Below are 26,713 nucleotides of genomic sequence, written 5' to 3'. Positions count from 1 at the left end.
GAGGGTTTAATTATTAAAGCCTCTACAATTTCTAGTGATGAACTACCATCTCTCATCCCATGCTTTTGGATTAAGTAACTTTGAATATAATCATTAGTAAAATTTATTAAAATAGGACAAGGGTCTCTCGATCTAGTAGTATCGGCATAAGATGTTCATTTCAGGGAGAATCGAAATCAAACTCCAAAACATAGATGTTTGTTGAGTTTGTGATTGTGCTCCATATTTGTACACATCCTTAACTTAACTTATATGAAAAACACCTGTAATCTATTTGTAAAAAAAAAAAAAACATGATAAATAAAACTATGGTTCTGTTTCCTAGTTTGATCTTTTCTTTTATCACCATTATTCAACAATAGTTCCATCCTTCTTAAGTGACAAGTCTCCATAGAAAATCATCATGTGAAGTAACCATTCTTGTCACACCCACCCCTTCTACCGAGGTAAATGCTAGCACCCATCGGTTAAAAATTCTCTTTTTAGCTGGAAACCGACACCTGCTTTTTAAACAAAAGCGACTCTACAAATCACAATTTACAATTTTTTTCACCAAGTACTAGGGTTCAAATACATAAATACAATAAATATAATTACTCTAATTTTGCAGGGTACAATCGCTACAGGTCATGACACCAATAACAAGAAAGAAAGAAATGAGGGACCCACTGCGGTCCTCGGATCGAACCCCGACTGCTCTAAACCCGATCGGGTAATCTAGGTTCCTCGCTCCTGCATTCTAAAGACATTCAGTTAGTCGGTAGTGGCTTAATAATTCCAAATACTTAAATATAGTGTATATAAAAGTATATAAATACCAAAATCTGCTTAAATAATTTTTTCCAACTTTTCCAAAATACTAGAATTCTAGAAAATACATTTTTAAAGAACTTTTGAAACATAAATTCATCATAAATCAATGTCAAAAATAATCGATAATATAAAACCATTCTCAAATCCATAGCCCGAAAACTCTCCCGACTTAGCTGGCCGTCATGACTAGGTTGGCGGTACGTCAAGGTCTTCGTACTCTGACGTTGGCCCATCGGTCCCGTGTGGTGACCCCGGGATCCCGATGTATCATCCAATCAGGGCTCTACGCTCCCACCTGATCTGGACCAATCAACACTCAGGTCCACCACGCCACCTCTAAAAGGCGGCCCGTGGGGACCCACTATCGATGAGTCGGGCCTTAGCCCGCCGTCACCATCCAAAACAACATGTAGATGCGTGAATAATACAAAAGCGTATAAATCATATCACATGGTCCTTATCCAGGACATTCACAGTACGATACATGCATAATATCAGTAAAATCCAAAATACAAAAATACCATTCCTATCGCAGGGAATGAAAAACCGATCCCACAAATATTGTCGGTAAAAACATTTTTAATACACGCACATGATTTCACAAATCATTCCAAATCAAAAGCATATATAACCATCCAAAAATAAATTCATGAACCGAATAATTAAATCACATATACATGTATTTTTATACTATTTATAAATCACGTATAATTATACGAAATTGATGTATCAATACGATTGTCGAGGGAACATCAACGGCAAATAAATATACGTATACCCTCAACATTATACGCTAATTAAACATGATAAAAAGAAATACTTAAACAATTATTTTTCAAAATACTAGCCATTAAATAATTATTTCAAAATAATAATAATTAATCAATTATTTAAAATAATAGCCACTACCAACTCACCTGGTGTCCTTGGGTTCCTTGCTAGAGCCCCTGGAACTCCCTCCCAAAGACCGAACAACACCTATAGAATAATATAATAAAAAAATAAATAATATATTTAAAACTCAAAAGAAAATACAAAAAATAATAATCAACTCTCTATTGGGCCCACTCACTCCAATCGGTTAAAATCGACCTTGCATAATCCAACTGGCTTTCAATTGCACTTAAACCAACTCAATTTAGACTAAACACAGTTAAACCAATCTGAACAAATCTCAATTCCATTGAACCAAGCTCAATTGCACTGAACCAAACTCAATCAAACTGAACCAGCTTGAACCAACTCAATTCTTATTCAAAATCCATTGAACCAACTTGGTTCAGCCCAAAACCCTTAACCCAAATCAACTGAACCAAACCCAAACCATCTCAACTTGATTTGATCAAGCCCAACTCAACCAAATCAATTCAATTCAACCAATTCAATTCCAACTTGGTTTGATCCAACCAAATCAACTTGGCTAACTCAACCCATTTCAATCTAACCATTATCATTAACCTCCTAATCATCATAATCATCAATTTAATTAACTAAACCAAATTTTAATCTCGATGCTACTGATGAATTTACTACAAGAAACCCGAAAATATCATCCTCCATTCGAAAGCTCGATTTATCATGGATCTGAGGGTTTTTTCAACACAAAAATTATTTCACAACAATTACTTTTATCCCTCATCAATGATATCGTTCAAATCCATAATCATTTTCATCCAATCCAACCAAAAATACATATTTATACATACATGCATACACTTGCCAAAAAGCAATACAAGGAGACCTTTACCAAAGTCAAGTCATCCCTCCCGTGAAAGCTCCCTCCGACGATCTCCAAGTCCCTCTCCTTAAAACCTCAAATTTCTTCCCATTTCTTCATTTCATTTTTAACTCTCAGAGTTCATGTAGCAAAAATGGTGGAGAAGAAGATGAACAACACTCAAGCTCTAGATTTTTCTCCAAATTTAACTTTCAGCCGAAATTTACATTTAGTCCCTCAAAACATAATTCCTTACAAAACAGTCCCTGAAAAACTCATGAATGGTCCCTGAATTACAAAATAGTATTCTCAAAATATCCTTTTAAATTATCCAATGGTCCTTGGATTATAGTACAATATTTCAAAAAGATCCCTTCCATCTTACCTTTCAGTCCTTGGATGCCAGAAACATTTTATATCAATCCTTTTTCTATTACTCTTTAACCCAAAATCTTTTATAAACTTTTACACTTAGGTCCTTGTTATTTCCACTTGGGGTTTCTCAACAAGATTACTCTGTAGAAAATTCTTACTACAACTGTAGTAATACCCTGAATATATTTTCCAACAGTTAATCACAGGTTCAGGGTATTACAATTCTGGTCAATATGCTTGATAAGATGAATACTATTTTAGCAATCTAGCGTTGATTTTGTCAAAATAATATCTCAAAATTTATCATGATGCCTCGCTGCATTTTTCATTTATCAACTCTTTATATTTTGAAATAATTTTTTTATTAGAAAACTAGTATATATATATTAAAAACTAAAAAAAAATTGTGACATATAAATAAAAATAAAATAAATAAATAATATAACGAGAAAAAGAGTTATAATATTTAAAATAGTTGTATATGCAAACACATATCAGAACTCTACATATAGGATTTATGGTGTATATTGTTAATATAACAAAAAGGTATTAATGGAGAAGAAACGTATACACATTTAATTCTTTAACGCATTGATTCCTAATATATATATATATATATATACAATCAAATACACAGGCTAATTGAAAAAAGTGACCATTGGTAAATCATGTTGAGGAGCAGTAAACAAATAAAATTATTAAAAATAAAATGTGGGGAAATTTCGAGAATTGTCAGGGGCATAAGAGAAAAAAAAAACCCCAAAGAACAAGGAATAAGAAAAGGGAAAAGAAAGGGAAGAAGAGAGAAGCAGCGATGTCTGCAACGCAAGCGATGAAGCGAATCCCTCTAATCAAATTCCCTCAGAGGCATCCCAAACCCTCTTCTGGTCTTCTGATTTGATCTTTTTTCTTTCTTAATATCTTCATTTTGATTTTGATTTTGATATTGATTTTGTTTTGCCCAAATCTATGATTTCCATCCAGCTCTGATTGTCTTCTAATTCTTTTGTTTGATTTTTCGTTTCTTTCAGGTTCGTCTAAATCTACAGAGCAAGTGGGGTTTTCTCCATTTGGTATGTTTTCAGATATTAGGGTTTTTTTTTTATTTTATTTTTTTAGATGGATCTAATTGTAGGATTGATTTGGGCTCAAAAATTAGGGTAATAGTCGATTTGTAGTTTTGTTTGGGAAATTAAGAACATTTATGAATGAACTTGAATGCTTTTAGGCTTTGGCAATTGATTCATCTTTGTAATTTCTTATATTTGATCCATGTTACATGAGATTTTTGAGATTTAGAGGTGTGAAAAAGGAATTCTTTTTAGATAAATGCATGCTTATTTAAAGGTTAGCCTGATGTTTACCTACTTCCTTTGTATAGATATGCGTGAAATTAGGGCAAATCATTGAACGAAATTTTTTTTGCTTGCATTCTATTGCACAGTTTTAACTTTAGGCCATGGTTTGGATAAAGAGTGTGTATAGAACATGGGCTAGGATTCGCTATTTGAAATTTTTATTTCCAAAGAATTGTGAAATTAGGGCAAATCGTTTGAATGAAAATTTTTTGCTTGCATTCTATCACACAGTTTTATCATTAGGCCAAAAATCGGATAAAGAGTGTGTATGGAACAGGGGCTAGGATTCGCTATTTGAAACATTTATTTCCGAAGAATTGTGAAATTAGGGCAAATCGTTGAACGGAAATTTTTTGCTTGCATTCTATCACACAGTTTTTATCATTAGGCCAAAGTAGAACAGGGGCTAGGATTTGCTATTGGAAACATTTATCTCCGAAGAATTGTTCAGGGATTTGGAAATTGCTTGTTTTCGATTTATTTCATTCCTCTTATTTATCCTGGTTATGGTACTTGTTGTGGTGTATTCTTTGCTTTTGTAGATATAGACTGTTGTAAATGTTTAGTTTTTTTTTTTTAAAAAAAATTATTTCAGTAAATGTTTAATGCTGTTTTCTACAATTGATATCTTTCATCTGATAAAAGGTCTGAGAAAATCTTCGTTTCATTGATCTTATACTGTTGCTCAGTGCTTGTTGTGAAATAAAAAAAAATTTCAAGAATTTTCTTAAACCATATGGAAGTTTAGATGGACTTTATCGCAATAAGCATGATAATGCTTGGTGTGTGATGGGGATCATCTAATTTAAAAGTAGAGGATGTATAATAGCTTGGCATTAGCTAATGCTTCATCAAGTGTGTTAAATGATGGATACATAATTAGTTTGGTGCTAATTCACTTTTTAAGCTTTTGACAAAAGCTATAATTATGGAATCTATCAAGTCCCATCTTTGTACTCCCACATTGCAATTTTAGATAGTTATGAATGACTATTATATGAAAACGCTCAGGTTATTATATCTTTCCTGTAAAACCAATGGCATTGCCATTTGCTAGCAAGCTTAACATGTAATCTTTTTTTTTTCTTCTTTTTTTTTTTCACATGTGCTGTTTCTCCAAGTGGAAGAATTATCCTTTTAAATATTGAATTTGATCAGTAATTTTAGAGTCTCTGTTTGAGTTCTATAGTGAAAGTCATGGTTATGGTTGTTGTAGTTTATATTTGATCAGTCTTCCTCTCTTTTTCATCTTTTCTATCTAATTTCATTTTCTTGCAACTCACTTTTGCAACACTTAATTTCAGTTTCAAGTGATGGTATTTATCTGTGTAAATTGTCTTATATTTATAGGTTCATCATCAAAAGAGCAAACATCATCGTTGGCAGGCCGGGCTCCAAGTTATAGATTCAAATCAGATGTTCCTGCTGCACCTTCTAATACAGCTGTAGGAGGGCAGGCATCACTACTGCCAAAGCGAACCCCTGTATCTGAGAAAGAGATAGAAGCTATTTTGGTAAGTGGAGTCCCTTCCAAGGTTTCTAAGATTGGTCATAAAGATTGTGTGAATGGTTTGAATTCCTCGGCCACCAATTAAGCTGATACTAGGATTTGCTAATCTTGCATGTTTCTACTTCACCCATAAGCAGGACATAGACTACTTCTTCAGCATCAATAACTTGATACTATGAGACCAAAGATTTATATTTTCAGTTTTTAATCTTCAATGAGAAAATTTAAGAAGCTTCCTTACCCCACTTAACTAGCATCAATAAATAGGTATAAGCGGTCCTTGGTGATTCACACAGTTAGGTCTAACATGTATGAAATATTTTTGTTGAATTGCTTTACATTCTTGTTTGAATAACAATATGAATTGTTCTAGATTTTTCCTTGGTGATCTATTTTGTGAGTTCAGTATCGCCCCCTGATTGAGGTCTTAGTCTTATGAGCCTTTTCTTAAAAATAAAATAAAAAATAAACTCTGCTTGATTGCCAGCAGAAAAATCACAACCATGCCACATTCCTGACATACAGACACCAATTGATTTAGAAAGAGAAACAATGACCTTATTATTAAATGATGAGTGGTAGAAAAGCCTGATAGAACTTCATTTGCCATTAAACACTTGTTCTGGATAGTTGGCTACGATTGGTAACTGGATTTTCTAATTATTTCTCTTTATATTCATGAAACTTGCTAGTAAAATTTCTGCTTTAGTCAATAGTCATTAATGGTTTTCATTTCCAGATCCTGGACAAATTCTACTGTCTTACAGTTCTGTTAATACTATTTTGAAACCTTGGGAACATCTTACTTATGTAATGTACTAAATGATCTACAGTCAAGCTTATGACCATGATCTAATGAGAGGACAATTTGATAATGCATAAACCTTTCTAAATTTTTTCTTATCATAATTTTCACCATCCTTGTTTATAATAATTATTGTTTTCTCAATTAAAACCCTTATACTCTTTACTGATGTTGATACTTATCTGATGGGAATTAATTCTTTCTTGCAGCTGGGCGGTTGTTTCTAGTCTCGCTTCAAATGAAGCCAATTGTTTCTGGCTGACAAATTGTGGAATAATATTATGCAGCTTGTTCACATGGGATTTAGACTGCCTAGAACAAATACCACTACATGACACATTATGAGTTTGATTATATTTTTCAGGCCTAACATATCTTTATGGAAGCCCCTTGGTTTTATATTTGATTTCATTCCCCCAGTTTTCATATTCAATTCATGTGATTTAAACATTAGGTTTTTATACTATTAAACTCAAATTTGATGTCCATGACACTAGGGTTTATTGTGTTCAGGGTGTTCAGGGTGATAAATCTAAGCCCAAGTTATTATGGGTTTCAACTTTCAAACAATGAAAATAATAAAGGGGAACTACCCTTTTTTACTTCCAAGTTTGAGAAACTAGTATGTTTAAAAACAAAATTATTACTGATATTCACAAAATCAGACGCTTGAATTATCCATCATTTACATGCTATATAATGGAAGGGATAATTCCCACAAAAAAAAAAATGTCAATTATAGAAAAGGCAAAAGATCAATGCGATTGCAAGGAGGACAAGAAAGAGCAGGACCTATATCAGTTGCTGTGAGATCCTTATAGACACCACATCTCCGTCTGATCCCCCACTGCGCATGACCTCGAATCTCACGTGTAGCCCTATTCGCACGTGCATTCCCATTTCTCAACAATGTATTTAGATATATATTTTCACACACAAATTCATACATTACAAATACATTACCATCGTTGTGCTGCAGGTTAGTGTTCACAGCAACAGCGTTGAGACAAATACTGGCCTTAGGTTGCCAATCATCAGCTTTGCCCATCCAAGACTTCACATCCAGCACTCCTATTTTTGAGATAATACTTAGCAAGCAACAAGGAAAAGAGAAGAGAAGAGAAGAGAAGGGTGGAAATATGTACCAACGGAGTGAGGAGAGTGCAAGTGCTTTAGATCAAAGATAGCACCAGTTGCAGTGCTGGAATGCTTCTCAATCTTATGGGATGCTATCTCTACATAGTCCCAGCTCCCGCTCTGGTATCCCTCCTCCAGGAACAGCTCCGCTGCTCGGGTGTCCAGTATCTGCATAGTTCCTGCATTCAAATACCACGTGGCAGATCTTTATTGGAAGTTTTCAGCAAAAAAAGAAAAAAATAAATTTCACTAAAGTCCCTGAGATTTTAGAGATTTATATGTTGGTGGTAAATCATGCGGTTGTAATTTGAGATACCCTCGCAGGTGTTAAGGTTGCAGACTGGGACAACGGACAAGCTGCAGATCTGAAACAGTGATTTCATGGATGATTGGATGGTGATGAGAAAATAAGGAAGTTGGAGAAGGGAAATGGAGCGTGGTGATTTTACCGGCGATCCAGATCCCGGTGCGGATGTTGGTGAGGACGAAGGCGCCTGAGGCCATGACTGATTTCTGTGGATCATGTCCAGCTTCTGGAACCTTCCTTGGCAACGCCAGCGTCTCCATCAGCAAAGCCGCCGGGGAATCGAAGAAGAACGCGCCGATCCTCATCCAATCTGATCCCGAGGCACATCAACCCGTTAATTAGTCACCGATGATTATATTTAGCTAGCGCAACCCTGAAAACTGAATATGAAGACTTTATAGTAGGGGTTTGTTTGCAAAATGTCACCGATGTGTCTCTCCCGCTGCCGGAACTTGTACGAGTGGCTGCCGTCTGAGAAATTGAGAACACATGTGGACACGTGTCAGCATATTGGAAGATGATGAAGACACGTGGACGGCATGGATGGGATGGGAGGATACCGAAAGCGGAGGCGTAGAGATTGGACCAGTGGAAAGGAAGGGGACGTAGGGAAAGAGGGACTTGAAGATCTCGGAGGTAAGCGTAACGCCAGATGCTCTCCTGCATGATCAGATGGTGGAACCAGCGGTTCGATAGACCTAGGCTCACGAGGCTCTTTCCGTCTAAGTACTTTGCTACCTCTGTCCACGTGTCAACATCGTACCTGTTTTTCCATTGATTTCCATAATTTGAATTAAAATGTTATTTTAATAATTGGTTTCGCGCCGTTGGAAGAACCGCGAGGGTGATTCAGGAACAGGGACCAGATGAATAACGAATTATTATTATTATTTTGAAAAGTTTTTGAAAATTAAAACGGGAGAAGAGTGAAAAGAAAGCATCGTTTCTTTTTTTCAAAAAGGAAATCGAAATGAGAGCAAGAGAAGCATATATATCCGAGCTGAAAGTTTGAACGAGAAATGAAATTTCAAATTGATATACTATGAAATTTCTCTTAAAAAAATCCGTGGAAAGATCGGGAAAACGAAATCACGAGATCCTTGAATCGATCGTTGCCTATATAATTAGAAAAGTCTAGAAATCAATCCAATCACCAGTAAGATCCACAAGAAATGAGGTAACTAATGCTGTTTTCAAACCCTAATCAATCCTAACAAATTCATAGAGCTCTGGATCCGATCATGAGATCATAACATTTAAAACGAAGACAATCAACGAGAGAAATCAAGTAATCGGAGAACACACTACTTGAGGAAATTGAAACTAATCCAACCGCGCATGAACATGTAGAATCACATGGAGAAAAGAGAGCAATGGGGAGATCCATACCAAATGAAGCTGGAGTGAGGGGCAAGGAAGTTGGTGGTGCTGGCGCCAGGCGAGGTGCATGAAGCAATGGTGAGCCGCCTGGTCCTCGTCTGGACTTTGCGGAAAGCCTTCTCGCTTTCTGTCTTCCTTGGCCTCTGAACCAAAGGTGGTGGTCCAGCCTCTCCCACCTGCAACCTTTTCCTCGGCGTCCCTCCTCCATCGTTCCGCTTTCTCTTCTGGATCTCCACCATCTCCTTCTCTTTCGCCATCGCTGCCATTTGAGATCCTGAGTAGCGAGATGGCGAGAGCCCCATCCCACCACTAGACCACTATTTATAGGCGCGCTAATCTGGAGATTTTGAATTTGAATTCTGAAATTTATAGCAACATGCGAGGGTACATCGGTAAATATAACCGAACGGTTATTTTTTTTTATTAGTAATTTTCTATACTAAAATTAATTTTCTTAAATTATGTAATTTCTTGTTATTATAACATTTAAATTTAGAATTAACACTTATTCACTCTCTGCCATATTTTTCATTTGTAAAATTTAGAATGAACAAAATTCTAATCAATATAACACTCAAACCAGACATCACATTAAATAACAAAAAGAAAACTTAAAATACAACAACCAAATTAACCAAGAATTGAGATTGTTTCATTGATTGAAACCCTGTGATCTCTTCCCCTTTCTATACTAACAAATTTCATTAAACTGCCACAGAAATTAAATAAGCAACCTCTCCTCTTGGAGGGGGCTCTTTCCAACTGATTCTTACAACACTCTGAGCAATTTACAACAATGGCACCTTTCTGTGTGCAAAATTAACTAAAAATTTTATTTGGTATTGTTTTTGACTTAACAAATGAAAGATAAAATACAGAATTAATCTCAATTTAGGAAGAAGGTTGGTGTTGTGGAAGAATGGCTCCATGTGGAAAAAGAATTGATAGTACTTACTATACAATCTAATTCATATATTTTCGACAGTTTGGAGCTTTGCAAAGGCAAGGAACTTTGCATTCCTCAGCCTCGTCAGGATCGAACAAGTAGTCATAACTGCGAAAAAGAGGAAATTAGGAAATCAGAAGTTAAACAAGTACCACAATATTACTTGTCACTTTAATCAACAACATACTCAAGTATCCTTTACTAAGATGCCAAACAGCAGGATGATGATTTTGCACCACGGGCATAAATCAATAAAGGATAAGAGGAATTATGTTTTTGTAGTAAAGATAACGGTCATACGTTAGTTCTTCCCCAGCAGGAACGATTCTCCGGGCTATAAGTACAATCCGGCTCTCAAACTCACCAACACTCATAATCCTAGCATAGCAATTCGGCATGCACTGCATCACAGTCCACAGATATTTCAGAAATATAAAAAATCATGTCCAGCACTGTGCATCTAGCGATCATTCTGCATAAGTTCATCTCAAGTAATTTACTCACCGAGTGGTTAATCAGACGTGCTATGTTTCCTTTATCAGTAGCATCAACCACCACCTCTTCACTGATTTTAAAAAGCTGCAATAACAACACAAATTTCTCAAGAAAAATATGAGGAAAGATACAATTCACCATTCAGAAAGAACAAAAAGAATAGCCAGCAGGTTGCTTCTTATTGATTAAAACCCAACACTTTCAAAGCAGATTTGAGTCTACATAACAAAATAAAAAACTAGATAAAAAAATAATATAGTGGTAGCACAAGAAGGACTCTAGTATTAGATTACTAGTTTTACAGAATCTCTATAACACGAAGAAAGAAATGATTACTTATGACTTGCACCATAAACAGAAAATGAAGAACTTATAATGTAGCAAATAAGCTCAAGGATTGAGTCTTTACGGAGTAGAAAAAGATTGATCTTCAACTCTTTCTATGCACTTCATAAGTAAAGAACATGTGTCAAAGGGCAGTACTGCACTCAGTTTGGAATGGTCATTGCTCTAAAAAAAAAAAAAATCCAAGTCTATGACAGGAAACGCTAACGGCTCTACCCAAGAGCAGGATCAAAATATTGGTTAAACATCTCGGTGCCAATAACTTTCTAATTATCACTTAAATCATTTTTGCAAAATGATTTTCTATCAGATTTTTACTACAAAATTACTTGTTTGCTAGAAGAGGAAGTGAATGCCACTTCTGAGTAGGTGCATAATCCATCTCATGATCACACAGTTTTCTTACGTGTAGATAGTAATTAGATGACCCATAAATATCCATAGAGTAATGGTAAAAATATCCGACTGTATCAAAGTGTAATCAGTTTAACACAGGTATCAGAGGGACATATGCTGAGAAAAAGCAAATCATAGAGCATCTAATAAGAAAGTAGAGCATAAACTTATTGACTAGGCAGGATAATTATGACTTTATCCTCCGAATTAAAGTATCAAGAACAAATACGAAAAAAAGTTCATATTATGAACTCTCTCAAAACATCAGATATGAATGAACTAGCAACACTTGGAAGAAATGTCTTTCTTCCTGGATTAACAAGCTTGAGACATAAGTTGAATAACAGTCCATAGAAAATGTTCAAATTCATGCAAAAGAAAACATTTATCCACCCAAAGTGACTTATATCAAAAATATCATTCACACAACTACGAAAGAATGAACAAGAGAAAAGATATTATCAGTTATGGTAATATCAATTTATAGTTTTTCCACCCCAAGATGGAAAATGTAAAATGTCAGTAAACATCAGATAATATGGGGAAGAGGCAACCCCTGCTTCATTCATTTGATAACCAAGCAGAGGGAAGAAAGAAGAATTTTAACCACTTCTAATTCCTTTGCTCCCTTTAGAATTCAGATGAGAAAAGTAACCTTCCCTTCACATATCAAAATTGTGGAATAAATCATTATAAGACACAAAATTTTACAAAATTTAAATCACTTCCAGACAATGATTAGGAGTTTCACTTTTTCAGATATACATATACACGTGTGTGTGCACATGTCATAGCATTCAAATAACTAAAACATAACTGATAAATGCAGACATGAACTCACATAGCAATCCTTTCCTTCTAGCCGATAGCGTGCCTCCCTCAAATCTGCAACACTGCGCCTCACCAGTTCACCACGATATTCAAGAACCTGATGATCAGGATATTTATGTAGGGAATCAAGAACATTTCATATTCTAGCAAGAATAAACCAAAAGATTGAGGCCACATCAAATTACATTGACAAATATTGTCCTTTAATCTATAAGAAGAAATCAGTGACCATGAAAAATAAGTGACAAAACTAAATCTCCCACAAAGACACGCAGTTATATGCACAAAAAAAAAAGACTAATAGGAGCAAAATTAATTGACTGGCATGCATGGGCATGCAAAAATTTCAGACTTTTTTCTGATTGAAAAGTTTGAACAGAGTGACTCACAGAATAATTCATGAAAGGAGGACAGAACAATCTCTTTCAAACAAAGCCCAACATTGTTTTACGATGCTATATATGAATAACAATCAAAAGGCACATAATACGTATCAGCAGTCAGATCATACACCAAGATTATCTTTTAATATGGTATTCATCTAGCTTGTTATTTTAAATGCAGGTCCAGGTCATTATTTTTGTTTAGATATGACCCTGTTTTGTTTATTTTGGGCAAGAAGAGTCTTTATTTTAGAATATTGTAATCTTAATAAATAGATGCAGGCTTCATTATAAAAACTAGAATTAACTTGAGAAATATAGAAAGCTCATTCCTAAAAGTTTCTTCCCTTCCTCAAGGGACAATCAATCTCAGTACATGGTAGAGTACTCTAGAGCTCCTACAGCAGTCTTATTTTCTCATGTCAACTAAAGTTCCAACTAAACAAGCCCAAAGTCCATAGGAATTTTCAGATTGTGTAATATTTTCTTTAGTCTACATATTTTTAAGAAATTATTGAAAATCTGGAGAAAAGTTCAGAAAGATGCATCAGTTTTAGGAATTTTTATTGATATTCTCTTCGCCTGAATACTTAATAATTACTCTTCTATACTTCTCCTATTACAGCGATATTTTATGGATATACAGGCATAGAATCTATTACCTCCCCCGACATACAATACATTAATTGATCATATAAATGCTTGCACAAAACTTGATCATCTTAATTGCCTCAATTAGCTCAGCCTATGGTTCATGCTCCTCTAAAATGAAATATACAGTATCCTATTTCATCACTATAAGAATATCTAGTATAACTAGTGGCAAACAAGGGCTTAGTTCTTTGCATTACCCAAATATGGGTATACCTACAATTCTTGATGCCCCATATACTTGAGGAATTTCTTCCAGGAAATTAAGAAGCAAAGTGCATTTATCGATATAGTAAGAGAAGTCTTGTTTCTATAAGGCTCTCTAATAATATCGGTATCCTACCAGCTACCACATAAAAGCAGACTCACTTCTTCCAACTGGGACATCTTGGAAGCAACTTGGCCCAACATACACTGATTTGGTAAGTCTAAGGTTAAGGGTAGCTAGATAGTTGATAAGCATAACATCTCGATGGTAACGGTAAATATACATGAGAATTAAGGAATATGTATCAGTCATAACTCCTTGAACATACACAATAAGCACGAGCATTATTTCATCTCTTCCAGAAAGCAGTTCATCCCTCAGTTCATTGATAAAAACAAAGACAAAATAACAGCATAAAAAAGCCATTATTTTAATGTCCAACTTGATCAGACACAATTGGCCAAAGGTTATAGGTGCGTCGGATAATTGATCAGACACAATTGGCCTGCATCACATCTGCCTGCCAGTGAAATGATGATTTTTTAAAGCTTGCTTACCCAAGTCCATCAAATTCATTGAACTCTCGATAATCAGAGCAGATTAACTTTTCTTCTGTAGTAAAACATCTCTACTAGCTATGGTTTTTTAGGTATCAAAAACTTGACGAGAACAACATAACAACCACAAAAGGTGCACAAGGAGATACACTATTATTAGGAATACCATTTCTCCTTCTTGAATTTCCCTGCGTGCAAAGAGACCCCATCCATGTATTCCAGATCTACCAAAACAAACCCTAGTGTCTTCTGTTGACTGGACATTCAAGAAAAATAAACTGATTAGTATAGGGCAGCATTCAGTGATCATAACAAATCTATGATGGCTGGGCAATTGCCTGTAAATAGCATAGACGTTCCCTGAATGTTGAAAATGATCTTGGATCCTTCTCCTCCTGTAAACAAGAAGCAATACATTACGTCATAAAAGATCCAGTGTAACAGTACTAAAACAGACAAATAAAGTAGTCACCTTAGGTGCATTCAGACTCTGAACTGCATCTAAAGAATGATGGATAGACCCCATCACTCGGTGGGCAATAGCTTCTTTTCTCTGAAAAAGAAAGACATGGAACTATGATGATAGAAGAATGCTGCATAGAGGTCAAAAAAGAAAGATGGTCTTGAGCATCAAGAAAATTGAAATGACTACAAAGGATGAAATGGAAAAGCACAGGGTACGATGACAGGTGATGCCTCATAAAAGAACTCTAGCATCACTTCTTTAAATAAGTGGAAAACTTCTGAACCAAACAGCTGATCCACCATTTTGCACATAATATCAAGAAAATAGGGAAAACAGAATTTAAGTCACAGCACTTGAAGAATCAATGAAATCTATATACTACGCTAATTTATATATGCAACAAGATGTGTATTAGACCTGAAAATTATGCACCAATTTATTAGCCATCACACACCAACATAATCTCAAAGTATCCTCAATTCTCAATGATCTCAATCTCTTCTAGTTGATAAATATGTTATTAAATAACACATCAATCAAACTCATTATTCAAGATGTAATTAAACATTTGAAAACAGACGTCAATAATTCAGATATCAAATCCAATTTGATTGAAGTACTTATTAACTGTGGTCAGAGAATAGCAATTAAGACTACTACTTCAGCTCAGTTAAGGTAGCAACAAATAAATCATGCAGAAGCAAATTTAAAGGACAAATTGCAAGACTTGGCAGCTCAAATGTTTTCTTCAGAGAATTTGGAGAAACCAACTTCTAATGTATACACACCTTAGTTCCTCCATTTTTGTAAACCAAGCACCTTGCAGCAGCTGAAGACTCTGATTTTTGAGTAGGAAAGGGTGTGTCTACATGCAAATCTTTCCTAATTAGCCTTGTACCAGTCTGTTTAACATCATTCTGAAGCAAATTTCTAGTAGAAAAGACCCCTGTTGGGGTCTTAATTATCAATACAGTGTCTGGGTTTGGAGGCCTGCAAAGATACCAGGATATACATTCATTAGTTGAAACTTATGATAAACTACACAGACTGTTTTTCCAAATAAACCCCCGTAAAATGACCTAAGTACTGGACTTCAATTGATGATGCAAAGTAGGTTTGCAGTATAAAGATGTCCCCTTCCAATATTCAAACTAATTGGCTGCTCAAAATTTAAATCTCAACAATATTGACAAAATAGAAGCAATTAAGGCCAAATAACTATAGGGATAAAAGAGTATTTTAGTAGATTTAACCAAAATCATAAGCAGACTCTCACCTGTGGTTTGCACAGTAAGAGATCATTTTTGTTATTTGCTTCCCATTTTTCTCCAAGGTGTGCAACTGCAGCGCATTAAGCATGACTCAGATATTAGCCACGGACCAAAAAAAAGCGAGAGAATTGATAGGTTCAACACCAAAAAACGAAAAAAATACTATGTAATTGTTATATTCTTGAAACATCACGAAGAAGTGAATCTACTACTTAAATTTCAACTCAGTGCCCATGTTAAGTGTTTAGACATGAATAGATTCTCATAAAACTCATTTTGAATATCAAAAATATGATTAAAAAAAAAAAAAAGCTTTGATATCATTAACCAAATTATTAGTGTTTACCTCCATGCGATATCCTGCTCTTGATGCACACATTGCATGATAATGCGTTGAACACTTGTAGCACTGTGTGCAAGCACCATGCATCTGCTTACATATTGTACAACTCTACAGAAAAACATAAAGACAGCAGTGATACAAGTTGAATGATGTTTTGGCAAACAATATAAAAACCTTCATAAGTAACATCATCATATACTAACCTTCAAAAAAGACTGGGGTGGAATGTTATAAGTACCAACAGCAGGCTCCATTTTCTCATCACTAGCAAAGGAAACTTCAGGTTGAAACCACGCACATGTAACATGGACCCATAATGTATCAACATCTGTCGGCTTTAGAGCACCCCCTGGAAGAATGTCAAATTGAACAAGGATAAAAGATATATTTGTGAACGCAAGCAAATATATAAGGTAGGGTTAGGCAAATCCAATATATATATATAGAGAGAGAGAGAGAGAACAGGGTAACCAGAATAAAATCCAAACTTGATTCTCAATAATTCAAAATAGATTAGGTCAAGTGTCATACTGTTTGTCTATCACATAATATAAATCAAATTTCATTAAGAACAATCCAAATCAAATTCATAAGGAATATATTCAGGAAAGACAGAAGTAAAAGGTTTGGAAAGAAGCCTAGTCAATAATTCACTTCTGGTGGTGATACACATAATTTCATTTGACCTGCCCTTTCCTACTTCTAGATGAAACTAGATGATATCAATAGGATAGTGTTACCTCCGACATTCCATCAAGTCAAATTGGCTTGAACCAGATGGCAATTTTTTAACGATTTACAATCTGATCCAAAATCAAATTGGCTAATAATAATTTGGCCCCAAGCCTCATTAAACTATCATAGTAACAGATCAGGAAGGGTTTTATTGGGTTAGATATGGACAACTTGGGTAGCATTGAATAATAAAAAGATCACAAAGAGCTAAATGCAATCACATGCAATTTGGCCTGTAAAATGAACATAAAATGAACTACCAAACCCAGCTTGAAGGCACACCTTTAACAGGGCAAAGGCAACACTCTCTCTTGAGTTGAGGAGATTCGCAAGCTCTGCAAACCCAAGCTGTGAAATTCTGTATACTTCTTGCGCCATAACATTCCTGGTGGACAGCTATTTGGCATCTGAAATCAAATACAAAATTGTAGATTATCAAGTAGTCAAATTATTCTCAATGAGCTAACTTCATAACATCCAAAATTACCCCCCGGGTAGACCAATGAACAAGAGGCCATACCTGTTGCAGATAATAATTTTATTGTAATCCCAATCTTCGACCCATCTGCAGATTGCACAACGTTCTGTAGTCCATTTAGCAAGCACAGGGTCATATGGCTCTGCCAAACATGACATTATAACCACATCAGCTTAAAGCTATCACTATCATGAATGAAGGTTTTATACGTCAAATATTACCAAGATAAAACCTACCACGTAAGAAAGCAAACAGCTTCTGCTTGCGTACTTTTAGAGATGGCCGCTTAGAATGGTTTGCAAATGCATTATACTGTTCTATCTGCACCATACATTAGGTTGAGGTTTAGATTAGACAGGCAAGAGTTTGTATCAGATGAATGCTTTCAGTAAGATAAATATTGAAAGGTTCCGATAATGAGATAAATAATTTGAGTGAGAAGTATGGAAAAGTCCAGAGAAACATAAGATGAGAATACTATGTCAAGAAGAATTGCTTGATAAAGCCATGTGATTACTGAAGGGAAAAAAAAATAAAAGTATCAAGTGCAAACCCATTTTCCCAATGCCAGCTTTGAGCTTTTAACTTTAACACTAGTCCTCCAGTTTTTACTTTTGGAACCTGTGTGCCGTTCCCATTCAGTTAGTGTTAGCTTTAGTAAATTGCAAGAACCGCATCGACATATAACCCTGCCATACATAAAATTTACATTACTTTCTAAGTATTTCGAAAACCCATCACAATATACATAAGGTAATTGGTCCATTTAGGCAAATGAAAACAGTTCAGTGGTTTGTTTGGGAACAAATATTTAGAACAGGTTAAATTACATGGAATAAGTAGTTACCGACATGAATTACTAAAGTAAATCCCAACAAAAATAATTACTAGTTAAAAGATATGACTCTTCTTTTGGCTAAAGTCACAAGATCTTTATTCTTACACATGCAGTTCAGGTAAGTATGTCCCCTCAACACCAAAGCAACAGACAGTAATCTTGTCAGGTCGAGAATCCAGACAATTACTGTTAGCAAACCTGTTCAGAAGATAAGGATGAAGGCTCAGAAATAACTAGAGAGGATTCAACTACACAGATAATAGCAAAATATACCAAGTAGAGAGCACTTTAAAGGGCAGAAAAAATACCTAACTTGTGATTGCTTCTTTTCAGTATCTGATGATTCAAAATTAAATTTCATTTTGCAGTCAGGGCAGAAATAGTCGGCATTTTCCAAGGCCTGGCACAAGAAGTGTCAAAACGCACATTTAACACTTGTGATGACAATGCACAACTGGAATTCAAAAGCAATAATTTAAAAGCATACCTTAAGGTTACCGCATACTTTGTCGCATTCTGCATGAACCCAAACTTGACATCCATCACAACACACCTAAATAAGAAGCCCAGCTCATATATGACCATATTTCTAAATTAACAGAGAAAAAAAATGAAAGATATGGCAACAGGACTCTCACCCAACTTCCCCCATCTGTATGATGCCAAATCTTCTTACAAATGCCACAATACTGTTTAGACTTTAATAGCTGGAAACAAAGTGTAATGGCATTAGAGAAGCTCTAGGAGAAGATCACAACTAACAGCTTCAAGAATAACAGAACTGCTGCAAAAACACACTTGCAATGCACTCCTGGAGAAATGTTTCATAATAATACCTTCATGCAGTGTCTGCAGAGTAATTGTTCTGTGTCACGCTTCTTTTTCTTTAGACTCAGCCCACAACTTTCACATTGTTGTCCAGAGCTGCTTACAGCCTACATTGAGGAACTTAAACATGTTTGTAAAAACAGGTATCTTACACTGTAGAATTCACATCAATACAAAAGTAAAACTGCTAAGCTAAATAGACTTTCGGAACAAAGACAAAATGTGATGACCAGCATCAATGGACTGATATCTGAGTACATAACTGAAATAAGGCCAATAAGGCCAATACTCAACTCTTTCAAATTCAAGGAATTTTGAGATATTTGATTCGATTAGTTATAATAACCATCACAATAACCAAAGAGAAGGATCAGAAAGGCCGCCAAATTGACTACAGGGGCGTCCTGATCAATAAACCATGCAACAAAAGAAAAACCTGGCTAGCCCAGTTTTTCTGAGCCTGGATCACATATTCGAACTTTTTGAGGCCAAAGAGCTACAGTAAGTAAAATGTATGAAATATAAATCTAAAATAATTTCTTGCCTGGATTTGTGATTGGCATTCTTGCTCTTGATTTGAATCAGTAGCCTCTTGGATACCCCTGGGAACAGATTGATGGTATGCAGGCTGACAAGCCGTATTCCCCTCATCCAAGCAGGTTCCTAGGAAACCATGCTCAGCTAAGAATGCCTCCTCAATAGCCATCCGAAAATCACTGGGCTTGCTCTTGTGCAACTGTGTCTGGCCCTGAAACCTGTCATTAAAAAGCAATTTAGAACCATGACCCACTTCACTGTGAGATAGCCTTCAATAAGACTAACCTATCAAGATACTCTATGAATGGAAACATCATCCCCTGCTTCACCCATGCATAATCCTGCTTAAAAAAAAATTACACAAATCAACAATTTTAAACCCACAAGGAGATCAAACATGTAAAAAAAAAACATAACCAACAAAACTCAAGAAGTTAAGTACCCTACCCTATCATTTCCGCCACCAGAGTAGCCAAAGAACATCACACACATGGCACCAGGGATGCACGAATTCAAGACCAACTCCGGTGCTTGCTGCATTGGATCAATGACAATGGCGGGCCAAGCAGGAAACTTCTTCCCTGACTTTGCCCACACAATATCCCCCAAACCGAAGTCCTGCGGCCAAAAGAAATCCTTCCTCTGCTCCAAACTCTGTTTCTGATGCTTCCAATCAGCATTACTACCCAGTGGCTCTTCCATTCCAGCCACATCCTCGTGAAGCGAAGTAAGAGTACTAAGCGAAGTATAATACTTCTTTTTGGAACTTAAATTCCGGCAAGCTCGATAACACTCCTCCTCCTCACCAGAGAACGTCGATGGATTAGGCTCGAAATAGCTTAAGTTGGCAACTTTTTGCACTGATTTCTTACATTTCAGCTCGATTTTCTCTTCCTTGAAGCCGAAATCCGGGTCTCGAAGTTTCGCCTTGGGCTTCTCCTTCTTCCACGGATCAATAAGAACCGAATCATTGAACCTGGACGGCAGCACCTGAGCCCGGCCTCTCGACGTCCGCACAACCGGCGGCCTCGCCGGCGCCGGCGCCGCCACCAGCTCGGCCGGCGGAGCCCTCTCCTCAACGAAGAAGTCAGCATGCCAAGGCGGGTCCACGGCGGCAGCAAACGGTAGGTAAGGGATCCCAGTGCCAGACACATGCCCAAGGATCTCCAGCGGAAACGTCCCCCAGTCCTCGGCCGCCTCCCTACGCTTCTTCCGTCGACTCGATTCCACATCGGAATCATCACAACACGGCCCCTCCGCCGTGCACCTCTTCAAGCTCGGCATTTGTGCCCTCAAGCTCCGCTTAATTATCATCTCTCCACCTCCCAATCCCTCGAAACCCTCGAATTCCAAATGCAGAACCCTAAATTAAATAAAAAGTCACCCAAACCCCAGATTCACCGATCAAATTACAAGGGTTTCACCAAAGATTAGCTCCCAAATTGGGTAGAATCAAGAAGAGAAGAGAAGAGGGATCTCAGTGATGGAGCAAAAGAGGTCCTTTTCTCCAAGACCCACGGAGACGATGAGCATCATATCATATGACTCTCTCTCTCTCTCTCTCTCTCTCTCTCTTTTGTTTTACCAGCCAACACGAAGCCTCTTCTTTTGGAGCCTATATTTTTAATTATATATTTCTTTATTAATTTCCAATTCCAATTTCGCCTGGGTTTTTGGCTCCAATTTTTGGAACCGAACTTAAAAATTGGGTCCAAGTTAGCTATCACGTTGCCATGGCGGGAAATGGAGGGAAACTCATGAAATCCCCTCAAGTTTAGCTTAGCTTTTTTTTTTTTTTTAATTCAAGTTCACTCATATATATATATATATATATATATGATTACCATCATATCAACTAATGTGATTTTTTTGGGCTCACAAGTCACTAAAAGTGTTTCTCAATTTGGAGTTCTAGTAAGTGAGCTTTGTTTGTTTCATCCTAATAATTCTTTTATTTGTTAGTACTAGCACAACATTTGAGTTGCTTTTTTTTTCCCCCGCCGGCGAGAGGCCGGGTTTATGGCGGTGGTGTTGCGGAGTTGGGGAAGGATGGTATTGAAGTTGGTCATGATTCACTCGGACTAGTTTTACGTTTTGATTGAGGTTTTAAGTTTTAACAATTGGATGTTGTTGTGGTTGATATCTTCTTTGTTTACTCTCTCTCTCTCTCTCTCTTGTGATGTGAATTGAAGCTTTGTGGGTGTTGGCATGTGCTCGTTAATGCTTTTACTATTTTGTATGGATATATCATCTTTCTTTGTGATCTTTTTTCTCACTTGCTTTCTTCGTTGATGTTTACACTACCTCTCTTCTCTCTTCTCTCCTTCTCTCTCTCTCTCTCTCTCTATCTCTCTCTCTCTTTCTGTTTTGAAGTTTAATTATTAGTCTTTGAAGTTTTTTAGTTAGATTTTGGTACATTTTTATTTTGTGAATGAGATGTTTGTTAACCACTCGCCTCGCCAAATTCATGCACACGACGACTGATGGATTAACGGTTTGGATTTTTTTTGGTGGTTCTAGAGTTATTTAGAAAGTTGATTTTTTTCATATTCTGTTCTCACAAGTACTCTAATTTAATTAACTTAGTATTTTGTTACATGATTTATTTATTTATTTATTTTTTTATAAATTACATAGTTTTGTATATTTACTTACGAACATCATAATTGTAGATACGTATATATTCTTGGTAAGTTTTTTTTTTCCTTCTATTTTACAGTCTTTAAAATAATTAGATGCTTTCGTGTGTTCTCTGAACTCAAAACTTTTTCATTTAAATAATATTTTTTTATTATAGTTTATATTTTTTTAATAATACATACTTTCTAAAATTTGAGCTAATGATTGTTAAGAAAACATGCATTCCATCATTTTATATTTAAAAATTATTTTATTAAACCAATCAATGGATCTAAGTCCAAAAAAATAACAAGACAAAAAAATCAAATTTTAAAAATAAAAATGAAATACTCACTTTTCTTACAAGAGAAAAACTATAATATATCTAATTTTTATTATAACTTATACCAATTTTTGACAAATAATCACAATAATTCTATTTTAAAATATTTTTTTAATAATTTTTTTAACCTATACTCTTCATAGAATTCAAATCCATATCATTATTAGAACGAACATTTTGTACACAGATGTTAATAAACCAAACAATCGTTATTCTACATTTAAAGTATTAAAAAAATAGAAAAAAAAAGGTGACATTCCAAATAGATTACAAATCCTTGACATGTAAACAATGACAATAGATTAGAGTTTGAAACTTGAAAGTGAAGGTCTCATAATCTAAATAAAAAAAAAAAAAAGTAAAAAACTCAGATCCAATTCACAATACATTCCATGCTTCTTCTCAACTCCTTCACAACAAGAACCAGACCTTATTATTATCATCACTACTTGCTTTCTTCTCTTCGCCATTGCTCTTCAACCTACTCTCGCTACACCTCCATTCTCCAGTCCTGCATCTCTCGCAAGGCCATCGATCCCGGCAAGCAACTCCACGCGCGTCTTCTCCTCTCTGGCCTTGGCTTTGACGCAATCCTCGCCACCAAGCTCGTCAACCTTTACTCCGTTTGTAACCATCTCCGTGATGCCTACAACCTGTTTGATAGAATTCCCCAGAGAAATGTGTTTCTTTGGAATGTCCTCATTCGTGGTTTCGCGTGGGAAGGGCCTCATGAAATGGCGCTCTCGTTGTACTACCGGATGGTTGAGGCCGGCCTCCAGCCGGACAATTTCACGTTCCCGTTTGTCCTTAAGGCATGCTCGGCGTTGTCTGCGCTGGAAGTTGGTCGGGAGATTCATGAGCATGTGGTGCGCTCGCGGTGGGACTCGGATGTGTTCGTTGGCGCTGGGCTGATCGATATGTATGCTAAGTGTGGGTGTGTTGATGATGCACGACAAGTGTTTGATAGAATTACCGAAAGAGATGTTGTGCTATGGAATGCTATGATTGCTGCTTACTCTCAGAATGGACACCCTTCTGATGCACTCTCTTTGTGCCATGACATGGCTAGAGAAGGTGTCGCGCCTACAGTCGCGACGTTGGTCACCGTTGTCTCAGCATCGGCCGATGTAGCAGCGTTGCCGAGAGGCAGAGAAATTCATGGTTACAGTTGGCGGAGAGGCTTCGAAGCACAAGACAAAGTGAAGACTGCACTCATAGACATGTATGCGAAGAGTGGATGGCTTAAGATTGCAAGGACACTTTTTGAACAGCTTGCGGAGAGAAGGCTCGTCTCATGGAACGCGATGATCGCCGGGTATGCAATGCACGGGCATGCTAATGAGGCGTTTGCTTTGTTTGACAGAATGAAACAAGAGGCTGTAGTCGTGCCGGACCATATCACATTTGTTGGAGTTTTATCAGCTTGCAGTCATGGTGGTCTCATGGATCAAGGATGGAAGTTCTTCAACTCAATGCAGGGTGATTACTCTTTGAAGCCATTGCCACAACATTATACTTGCATGATTGATCTCCTTGGCCACTCTGGTAGGCTAGATGAAGCCTACAAACTTATCGGGGAGATGACGATGACACCGGATTCTGGTGTGTGGGGTTCTCTGCTCAATGCTTGCAAGATTCACAGGAATGTGGAATTAGGAGAAGTAGCACTGGAGAAGCTGATTGAATTGGAGCCTGACAATGCTGGGAACTATGTGATCCTGTCAAACATCTATGCACAAGTTGGTAAATGGGAAGGCACTGCTAAAGTGAGGAAAATGATGACTGAGAGAGGATTGAAGAAGAGCATTGCATGCAGTTGGATTGAAGTGAAGAACAAAGTGCATGCATTCGTCGTCGGGGATTTATCTCATCCAAGATCTGAAGAGGTTTATGATGAGCTGGAGAGACTGGAAGGGCTGATGAAATAGAGGCTGGTTACGAGGCGGAGACGATGCCTGTTTTTCATGATGTGGAGGACGATGAGAAGAGGAACATGGTGCGGAGCCATAGCGAGCGGTTGGCAATCGCCTTCGGGCTCATTAGCACACCGCCGGGGAGTAGGTTGTTGGTGACCAAGAACCTGAGAGTGTGTGAAGATTGTCATGTGGTTATCAAGCTCATTTCAAAGATTGTTGGGCGGGAGATTGTTGTCAGGGATGTCAATAGGTATCATCACTTCAAGAATGGACTATGTTCATGTGGAGATTACTGGTGAAGTGAAGCAGAGATTGTTTGAAGTTAATGATTATTCTTTATATCTAAATGTGAAATTTTTATTGCTAGCTAATACAAATGCATTTCCCGATGATACTCAACTTCATGGAGATGTTGTTTCATTAAATACATGGTTGAACACTTTAATACAATGTTCTATTGAGATAACAAGTTTAAAAAATCTAAGTTCAATGTGTTTATATTACAATAATTTAATGACAATTATGGAATTCTACCGGGAGAAATTACATAATCAATAAATTGTAATAATCAAGTTTTTGAGTAAAATAGATAAATTACGAAATTATTAAAATAAAAATCACAATGGATCAATTGTATTATGATATAAACAAATTTTTGTATTTTAATTATTAAATCAACACATCAGAATTGAGTAATAAACAGAACCAATTAACCTTTCAAATTTCCAATATAAATATATATATATATATATATATTTCTAAAAGAGAGCGATTGATCAATAATTCTGCCACTTCCCAATATGCCCCTCCATAAGGAAACTCCCAAAATGCCCCTCCAATAATAAAAAGGAGTAAAATAAAACCAAGGTCTTGCCAAAATTGAAAATTCCAAATAGTAGTTCAGTGCGCGAGAGAAGGGGAGAGAGAGAGAGAGAGAGAAAATGGAGGACGTGCTCACCGAGACGCCGCCGCCATCGCGATTCTTCGACGAAGACCTCGATAACTTCGCGGCTCCATCCCCGCTTTTACCTCACCCCTTCCTTCTCCTCTCTCCCGATGCCAACCCCAGCCCTGATCTCCTACTCATTGCCATCTCCCCTCCATCCCTTGCGCTTGTCCACCGCATCCCCGGTAAAACCCTAATCGGAACCCTAATCCTCCCTGAAACCCCACTCTCCGGCACTGCGATCGTTCCTTCCGCCCGTGACCGCGCGATCCATGTTTACGCTGTCGGAAACGGCAAGACGGTCCTCGTTGCGGTCCAGTACCCGATCCCGACTGAGAGGGCGAAGGCGGTGGCGAGGGCGGTGGTGCGGGGGTTGCAGGCGGGGAGAGTGGTGGTGCTGGACTCGATCCGAAGAGGGGAACTATAGGGGGAGGTTGACTGGGGACGAGGCGGTGGCGGTGAAGCTAGAAACGGTGGAGCAGCGAAGGGAGGGGGGAGTGGTGGAGATGGAGTGGATGCCGGAGGGGAGCGTGGTGGATGGGCTTGGGGCGGCGCTGATAGGGGAGTGCCAGATGAAGAGGGTCAAGGGAACTCTGTGCGTGACGTGGCCGTATCAGGGCCGTCCATCGGCGGTGCCGATCGTGGGGATGGTGATGAAGGGGCTGGGCGTTGATGTGGATGTCAGTGGAGTTGAGGCTGAGCTCGGTGATGGGTTTGACTCTGATCTCTATACGTAGTTGTTTGGATTCTTGTTACAGATCGTGTCTTGTCTAAGTGTTCCAGAGTTTTTGTTATTTAAAAAGCGTGGGATTTGGCATTTTATGAGACTTTAATGGGATGTTATGTGGAATTTTAATTTGATTATTTTGTATGAATACCACAAAGAAAGGGAAAATTATAATTATATCAAATGGTGGAATTATGATTTTCTGGAATTAAGTGGTAAAACATGCTCTCTTTTTTTTTTCATCTGAGGAATATGGATTAACGTAAATAAAAGAGAAAAAAATACTAATTCACTTTATTTTCTAATAAACTTCCATATTTACCATTATCCCTTATCAGCCTTGTGTTTGGAACTTTGGAGCAGCTCTGGTGAAATCAGGTTTTGTAAAACTTTCATTGAAGAAACTTATTTTGTAATTTATTCTTTAATTCTCAATTTTCACAAATTTATTT

At 36.9% G+C, this 26,713-nt stretch overlaps 5 protein-coding genes across 5 annotated transcripts; 3 read left to right on the top strand and 2 right to left on the bottom strand.

Annotated features, from left to right (window-relative positions):
* Window positions 1-3,653: 3,653 nt before the first annotated feature.
* Window positions 3,654-6,989, top strand: LOC120259900. The gene is made up of 4 exons (XM_039267360.1): window positions 3,654-3,792; window positions 3,937-3,978; window positions 5,614-5,777; window positions 6,788-6,989. The coding sequence occupies exons 1-4, from the start codon at window positions 3,720-3,722 to the stop codon at window positions 6,803-6,805; spliced, it is 297 nt and encodes a 98-aa protein (XP_039123294.1). The 5' UTR covers window positions 3,654-3,719; the 3' UTR covers window positions 6,806-6,989.
* On the bottom strand, window positions 6,787-9,673 carry LOC120259899 (probable F-box protein At5g36000). The gene is given in 9 exon segments (XM_039267358.1): window positions 6,787-7,456; window positions 7,542-7,649; window positions 7,724-7,894; window positions 8,032-8,059; window positions 8,061-8,080; window positions 8,165-8,332; window positions 8,449-8,493; window positions 8,583-8,785; window positions 9,412-9,673. Coding segments are annotated over 9 exon segments (1,086 nt in total). The 5' UTR covers window positions 9,669-9,673; the 3' UTR covers window positions 6,787-7,370.
* Window positions 9,674-10,062: 389 nt separating this feature from the next.
* On the bottom strand, window positions 10,063-21,282 carry LOC120261401 (histone-lysine N-methyltransferase ATX4-like). The gene is made up of 23 exons (XM_039269284.1): window positions 20,158-21,282; window positions 19,996-20,051; window positions 19,718-19,928; window positions 19,182-19,280; window positions 18,984-19,052; window positions 18,833-18,898; window positions 18,654-18,745; window positions 18,451-18,543; window positions 18,061-18,196; window positions 17,744-17,828; window positions 17,550-17,649; window positions 17,312-17,436; window positions 16,498-16,643; window positions 16,298-16,402; window positions 15,957-16,021; window positions 15,469-15,670; window positions 14,687-14,767; window positions 14,553-14,609; window positions 14,381-14,470; window positions 12,426-12,512; window positions 10,853-10,927; window positions 10,649-10,749; window positions 10,063-10,456 (listed from the first exon to the last, which is right to left on the bottom strand). The coding sequence occupies exons 1-23, from the start codon at window positions 21,022-21,024 to the stop codon at window positions 10,366-10,368; spliced, it is 3,099 nt and encodes a 1,032-aa protein (XP_039125218.1). The 5' UTR covers window positions 21,025-21,282; the 3' UTR covers window positions 10,063-10,365.
* Window positions 21,283-22,978: 1,696 nt separating this feature from the next.
* LOC120261829 (pentatricopeptide repeat-containing protein At3g46790, chloroplastic-like) lies at window positions 22,979-25,024 on the top strand. Its single transcript, XM_039269825.1, is given in 2 exon segments — window positions 22,979-24,597; window positions 24,600-25,024. Coding segments are annotated over 2 exon segments (1,821 nt in total). The 5' UTR covers window positions 22,979-23,064; the 3' UTR covers window positions 24,888-25,024.
* A 429-nt stretch (window positions 25,025-25,453) lies between these two features.
* LOC120261830 lies at window positions 25,454-26,325 on the top strand. The gene is given in 2 exon segments (XM_039269826.1): window positions 25,454-25,943; window positions 25,945-26,325. Coding segments are annotated over 2 exon segments (741 nt in total). The 5' UTR covers window positions 25,454-25,529; the 3' UTR covers window positions 26,272-26,325.
* Window positions 26,326-26,713: the final 388 nt, after the last annotated feature.

Source organism: Dioscorea cayenensis, chromosome 5, assembly GCF_009730915.1.
Source record: "Dioscorea cayenensis subsp. rotundata cultivar TDr96_F1 chromosome 5, TDr96_F1_v2_PseudoChromosome.rev07_lg8_w22 25.fasta, whole genome shotgun sequence".
Taxonomy (NCBI): domain Eukaryota; kingdom Viridiplantae; phylum Streptophyta; class Magnoliopsida; order Dioscoreales; family Dioscoreaceae; genus Dioscorea; species Dioscorea cayenensis.
This window is presented reverse-complemented; position numbering and strand designations above follow the sequence as displayed.

Excerpts from the sequence above, each read along its gene's own strand:
- LOC120259900 (XM_039267360.1), top strand. The coding sequence starts at position 3,720 with ATGTCTGCAACGCAAGCGATGAAGCGAATCCCTCTAATCAAATTCCCT. Across the intron at positions 3,793-3,936 it reads GCATCCCAAACCCTCTTCTG|GTTCGTCTAAATCTACAGAG; the intron begins GTCTTCTGATTT and ends CGTTTCTTTCAG. Across the intron at positions 3,979-5,613 it reads AGTGGGGTTTTCTCCATTTG|GTTCATCATCAAAAGAGCAA; the intron begins GTATGTTTTCAG and ends TTATATTTATAG.
- LOC120261401 (XM_039269284.1), bottom strand. The coding sequence starts at position 21,024 with ATGATAATTAAGCGGAGCTTGAGGGCACAAATGCCGAGCTTGAAGAGG. Across the intron at positions 18,544-18,653 it reads AAGAAGCAATCACAAGTTAG|GTTTGCTAACAGTAATTGTC; the intron begins GTATTTTTTCTG and ends TCTTCTGAACAG. Across the intron at positions 17,437-17,549 it reads AAAATTATTATCTGCAACAG|ATGCCAAATAGCTGTCCACC; the intron begins GTATGGCCTCTT and ends ATTTGATTTCAG.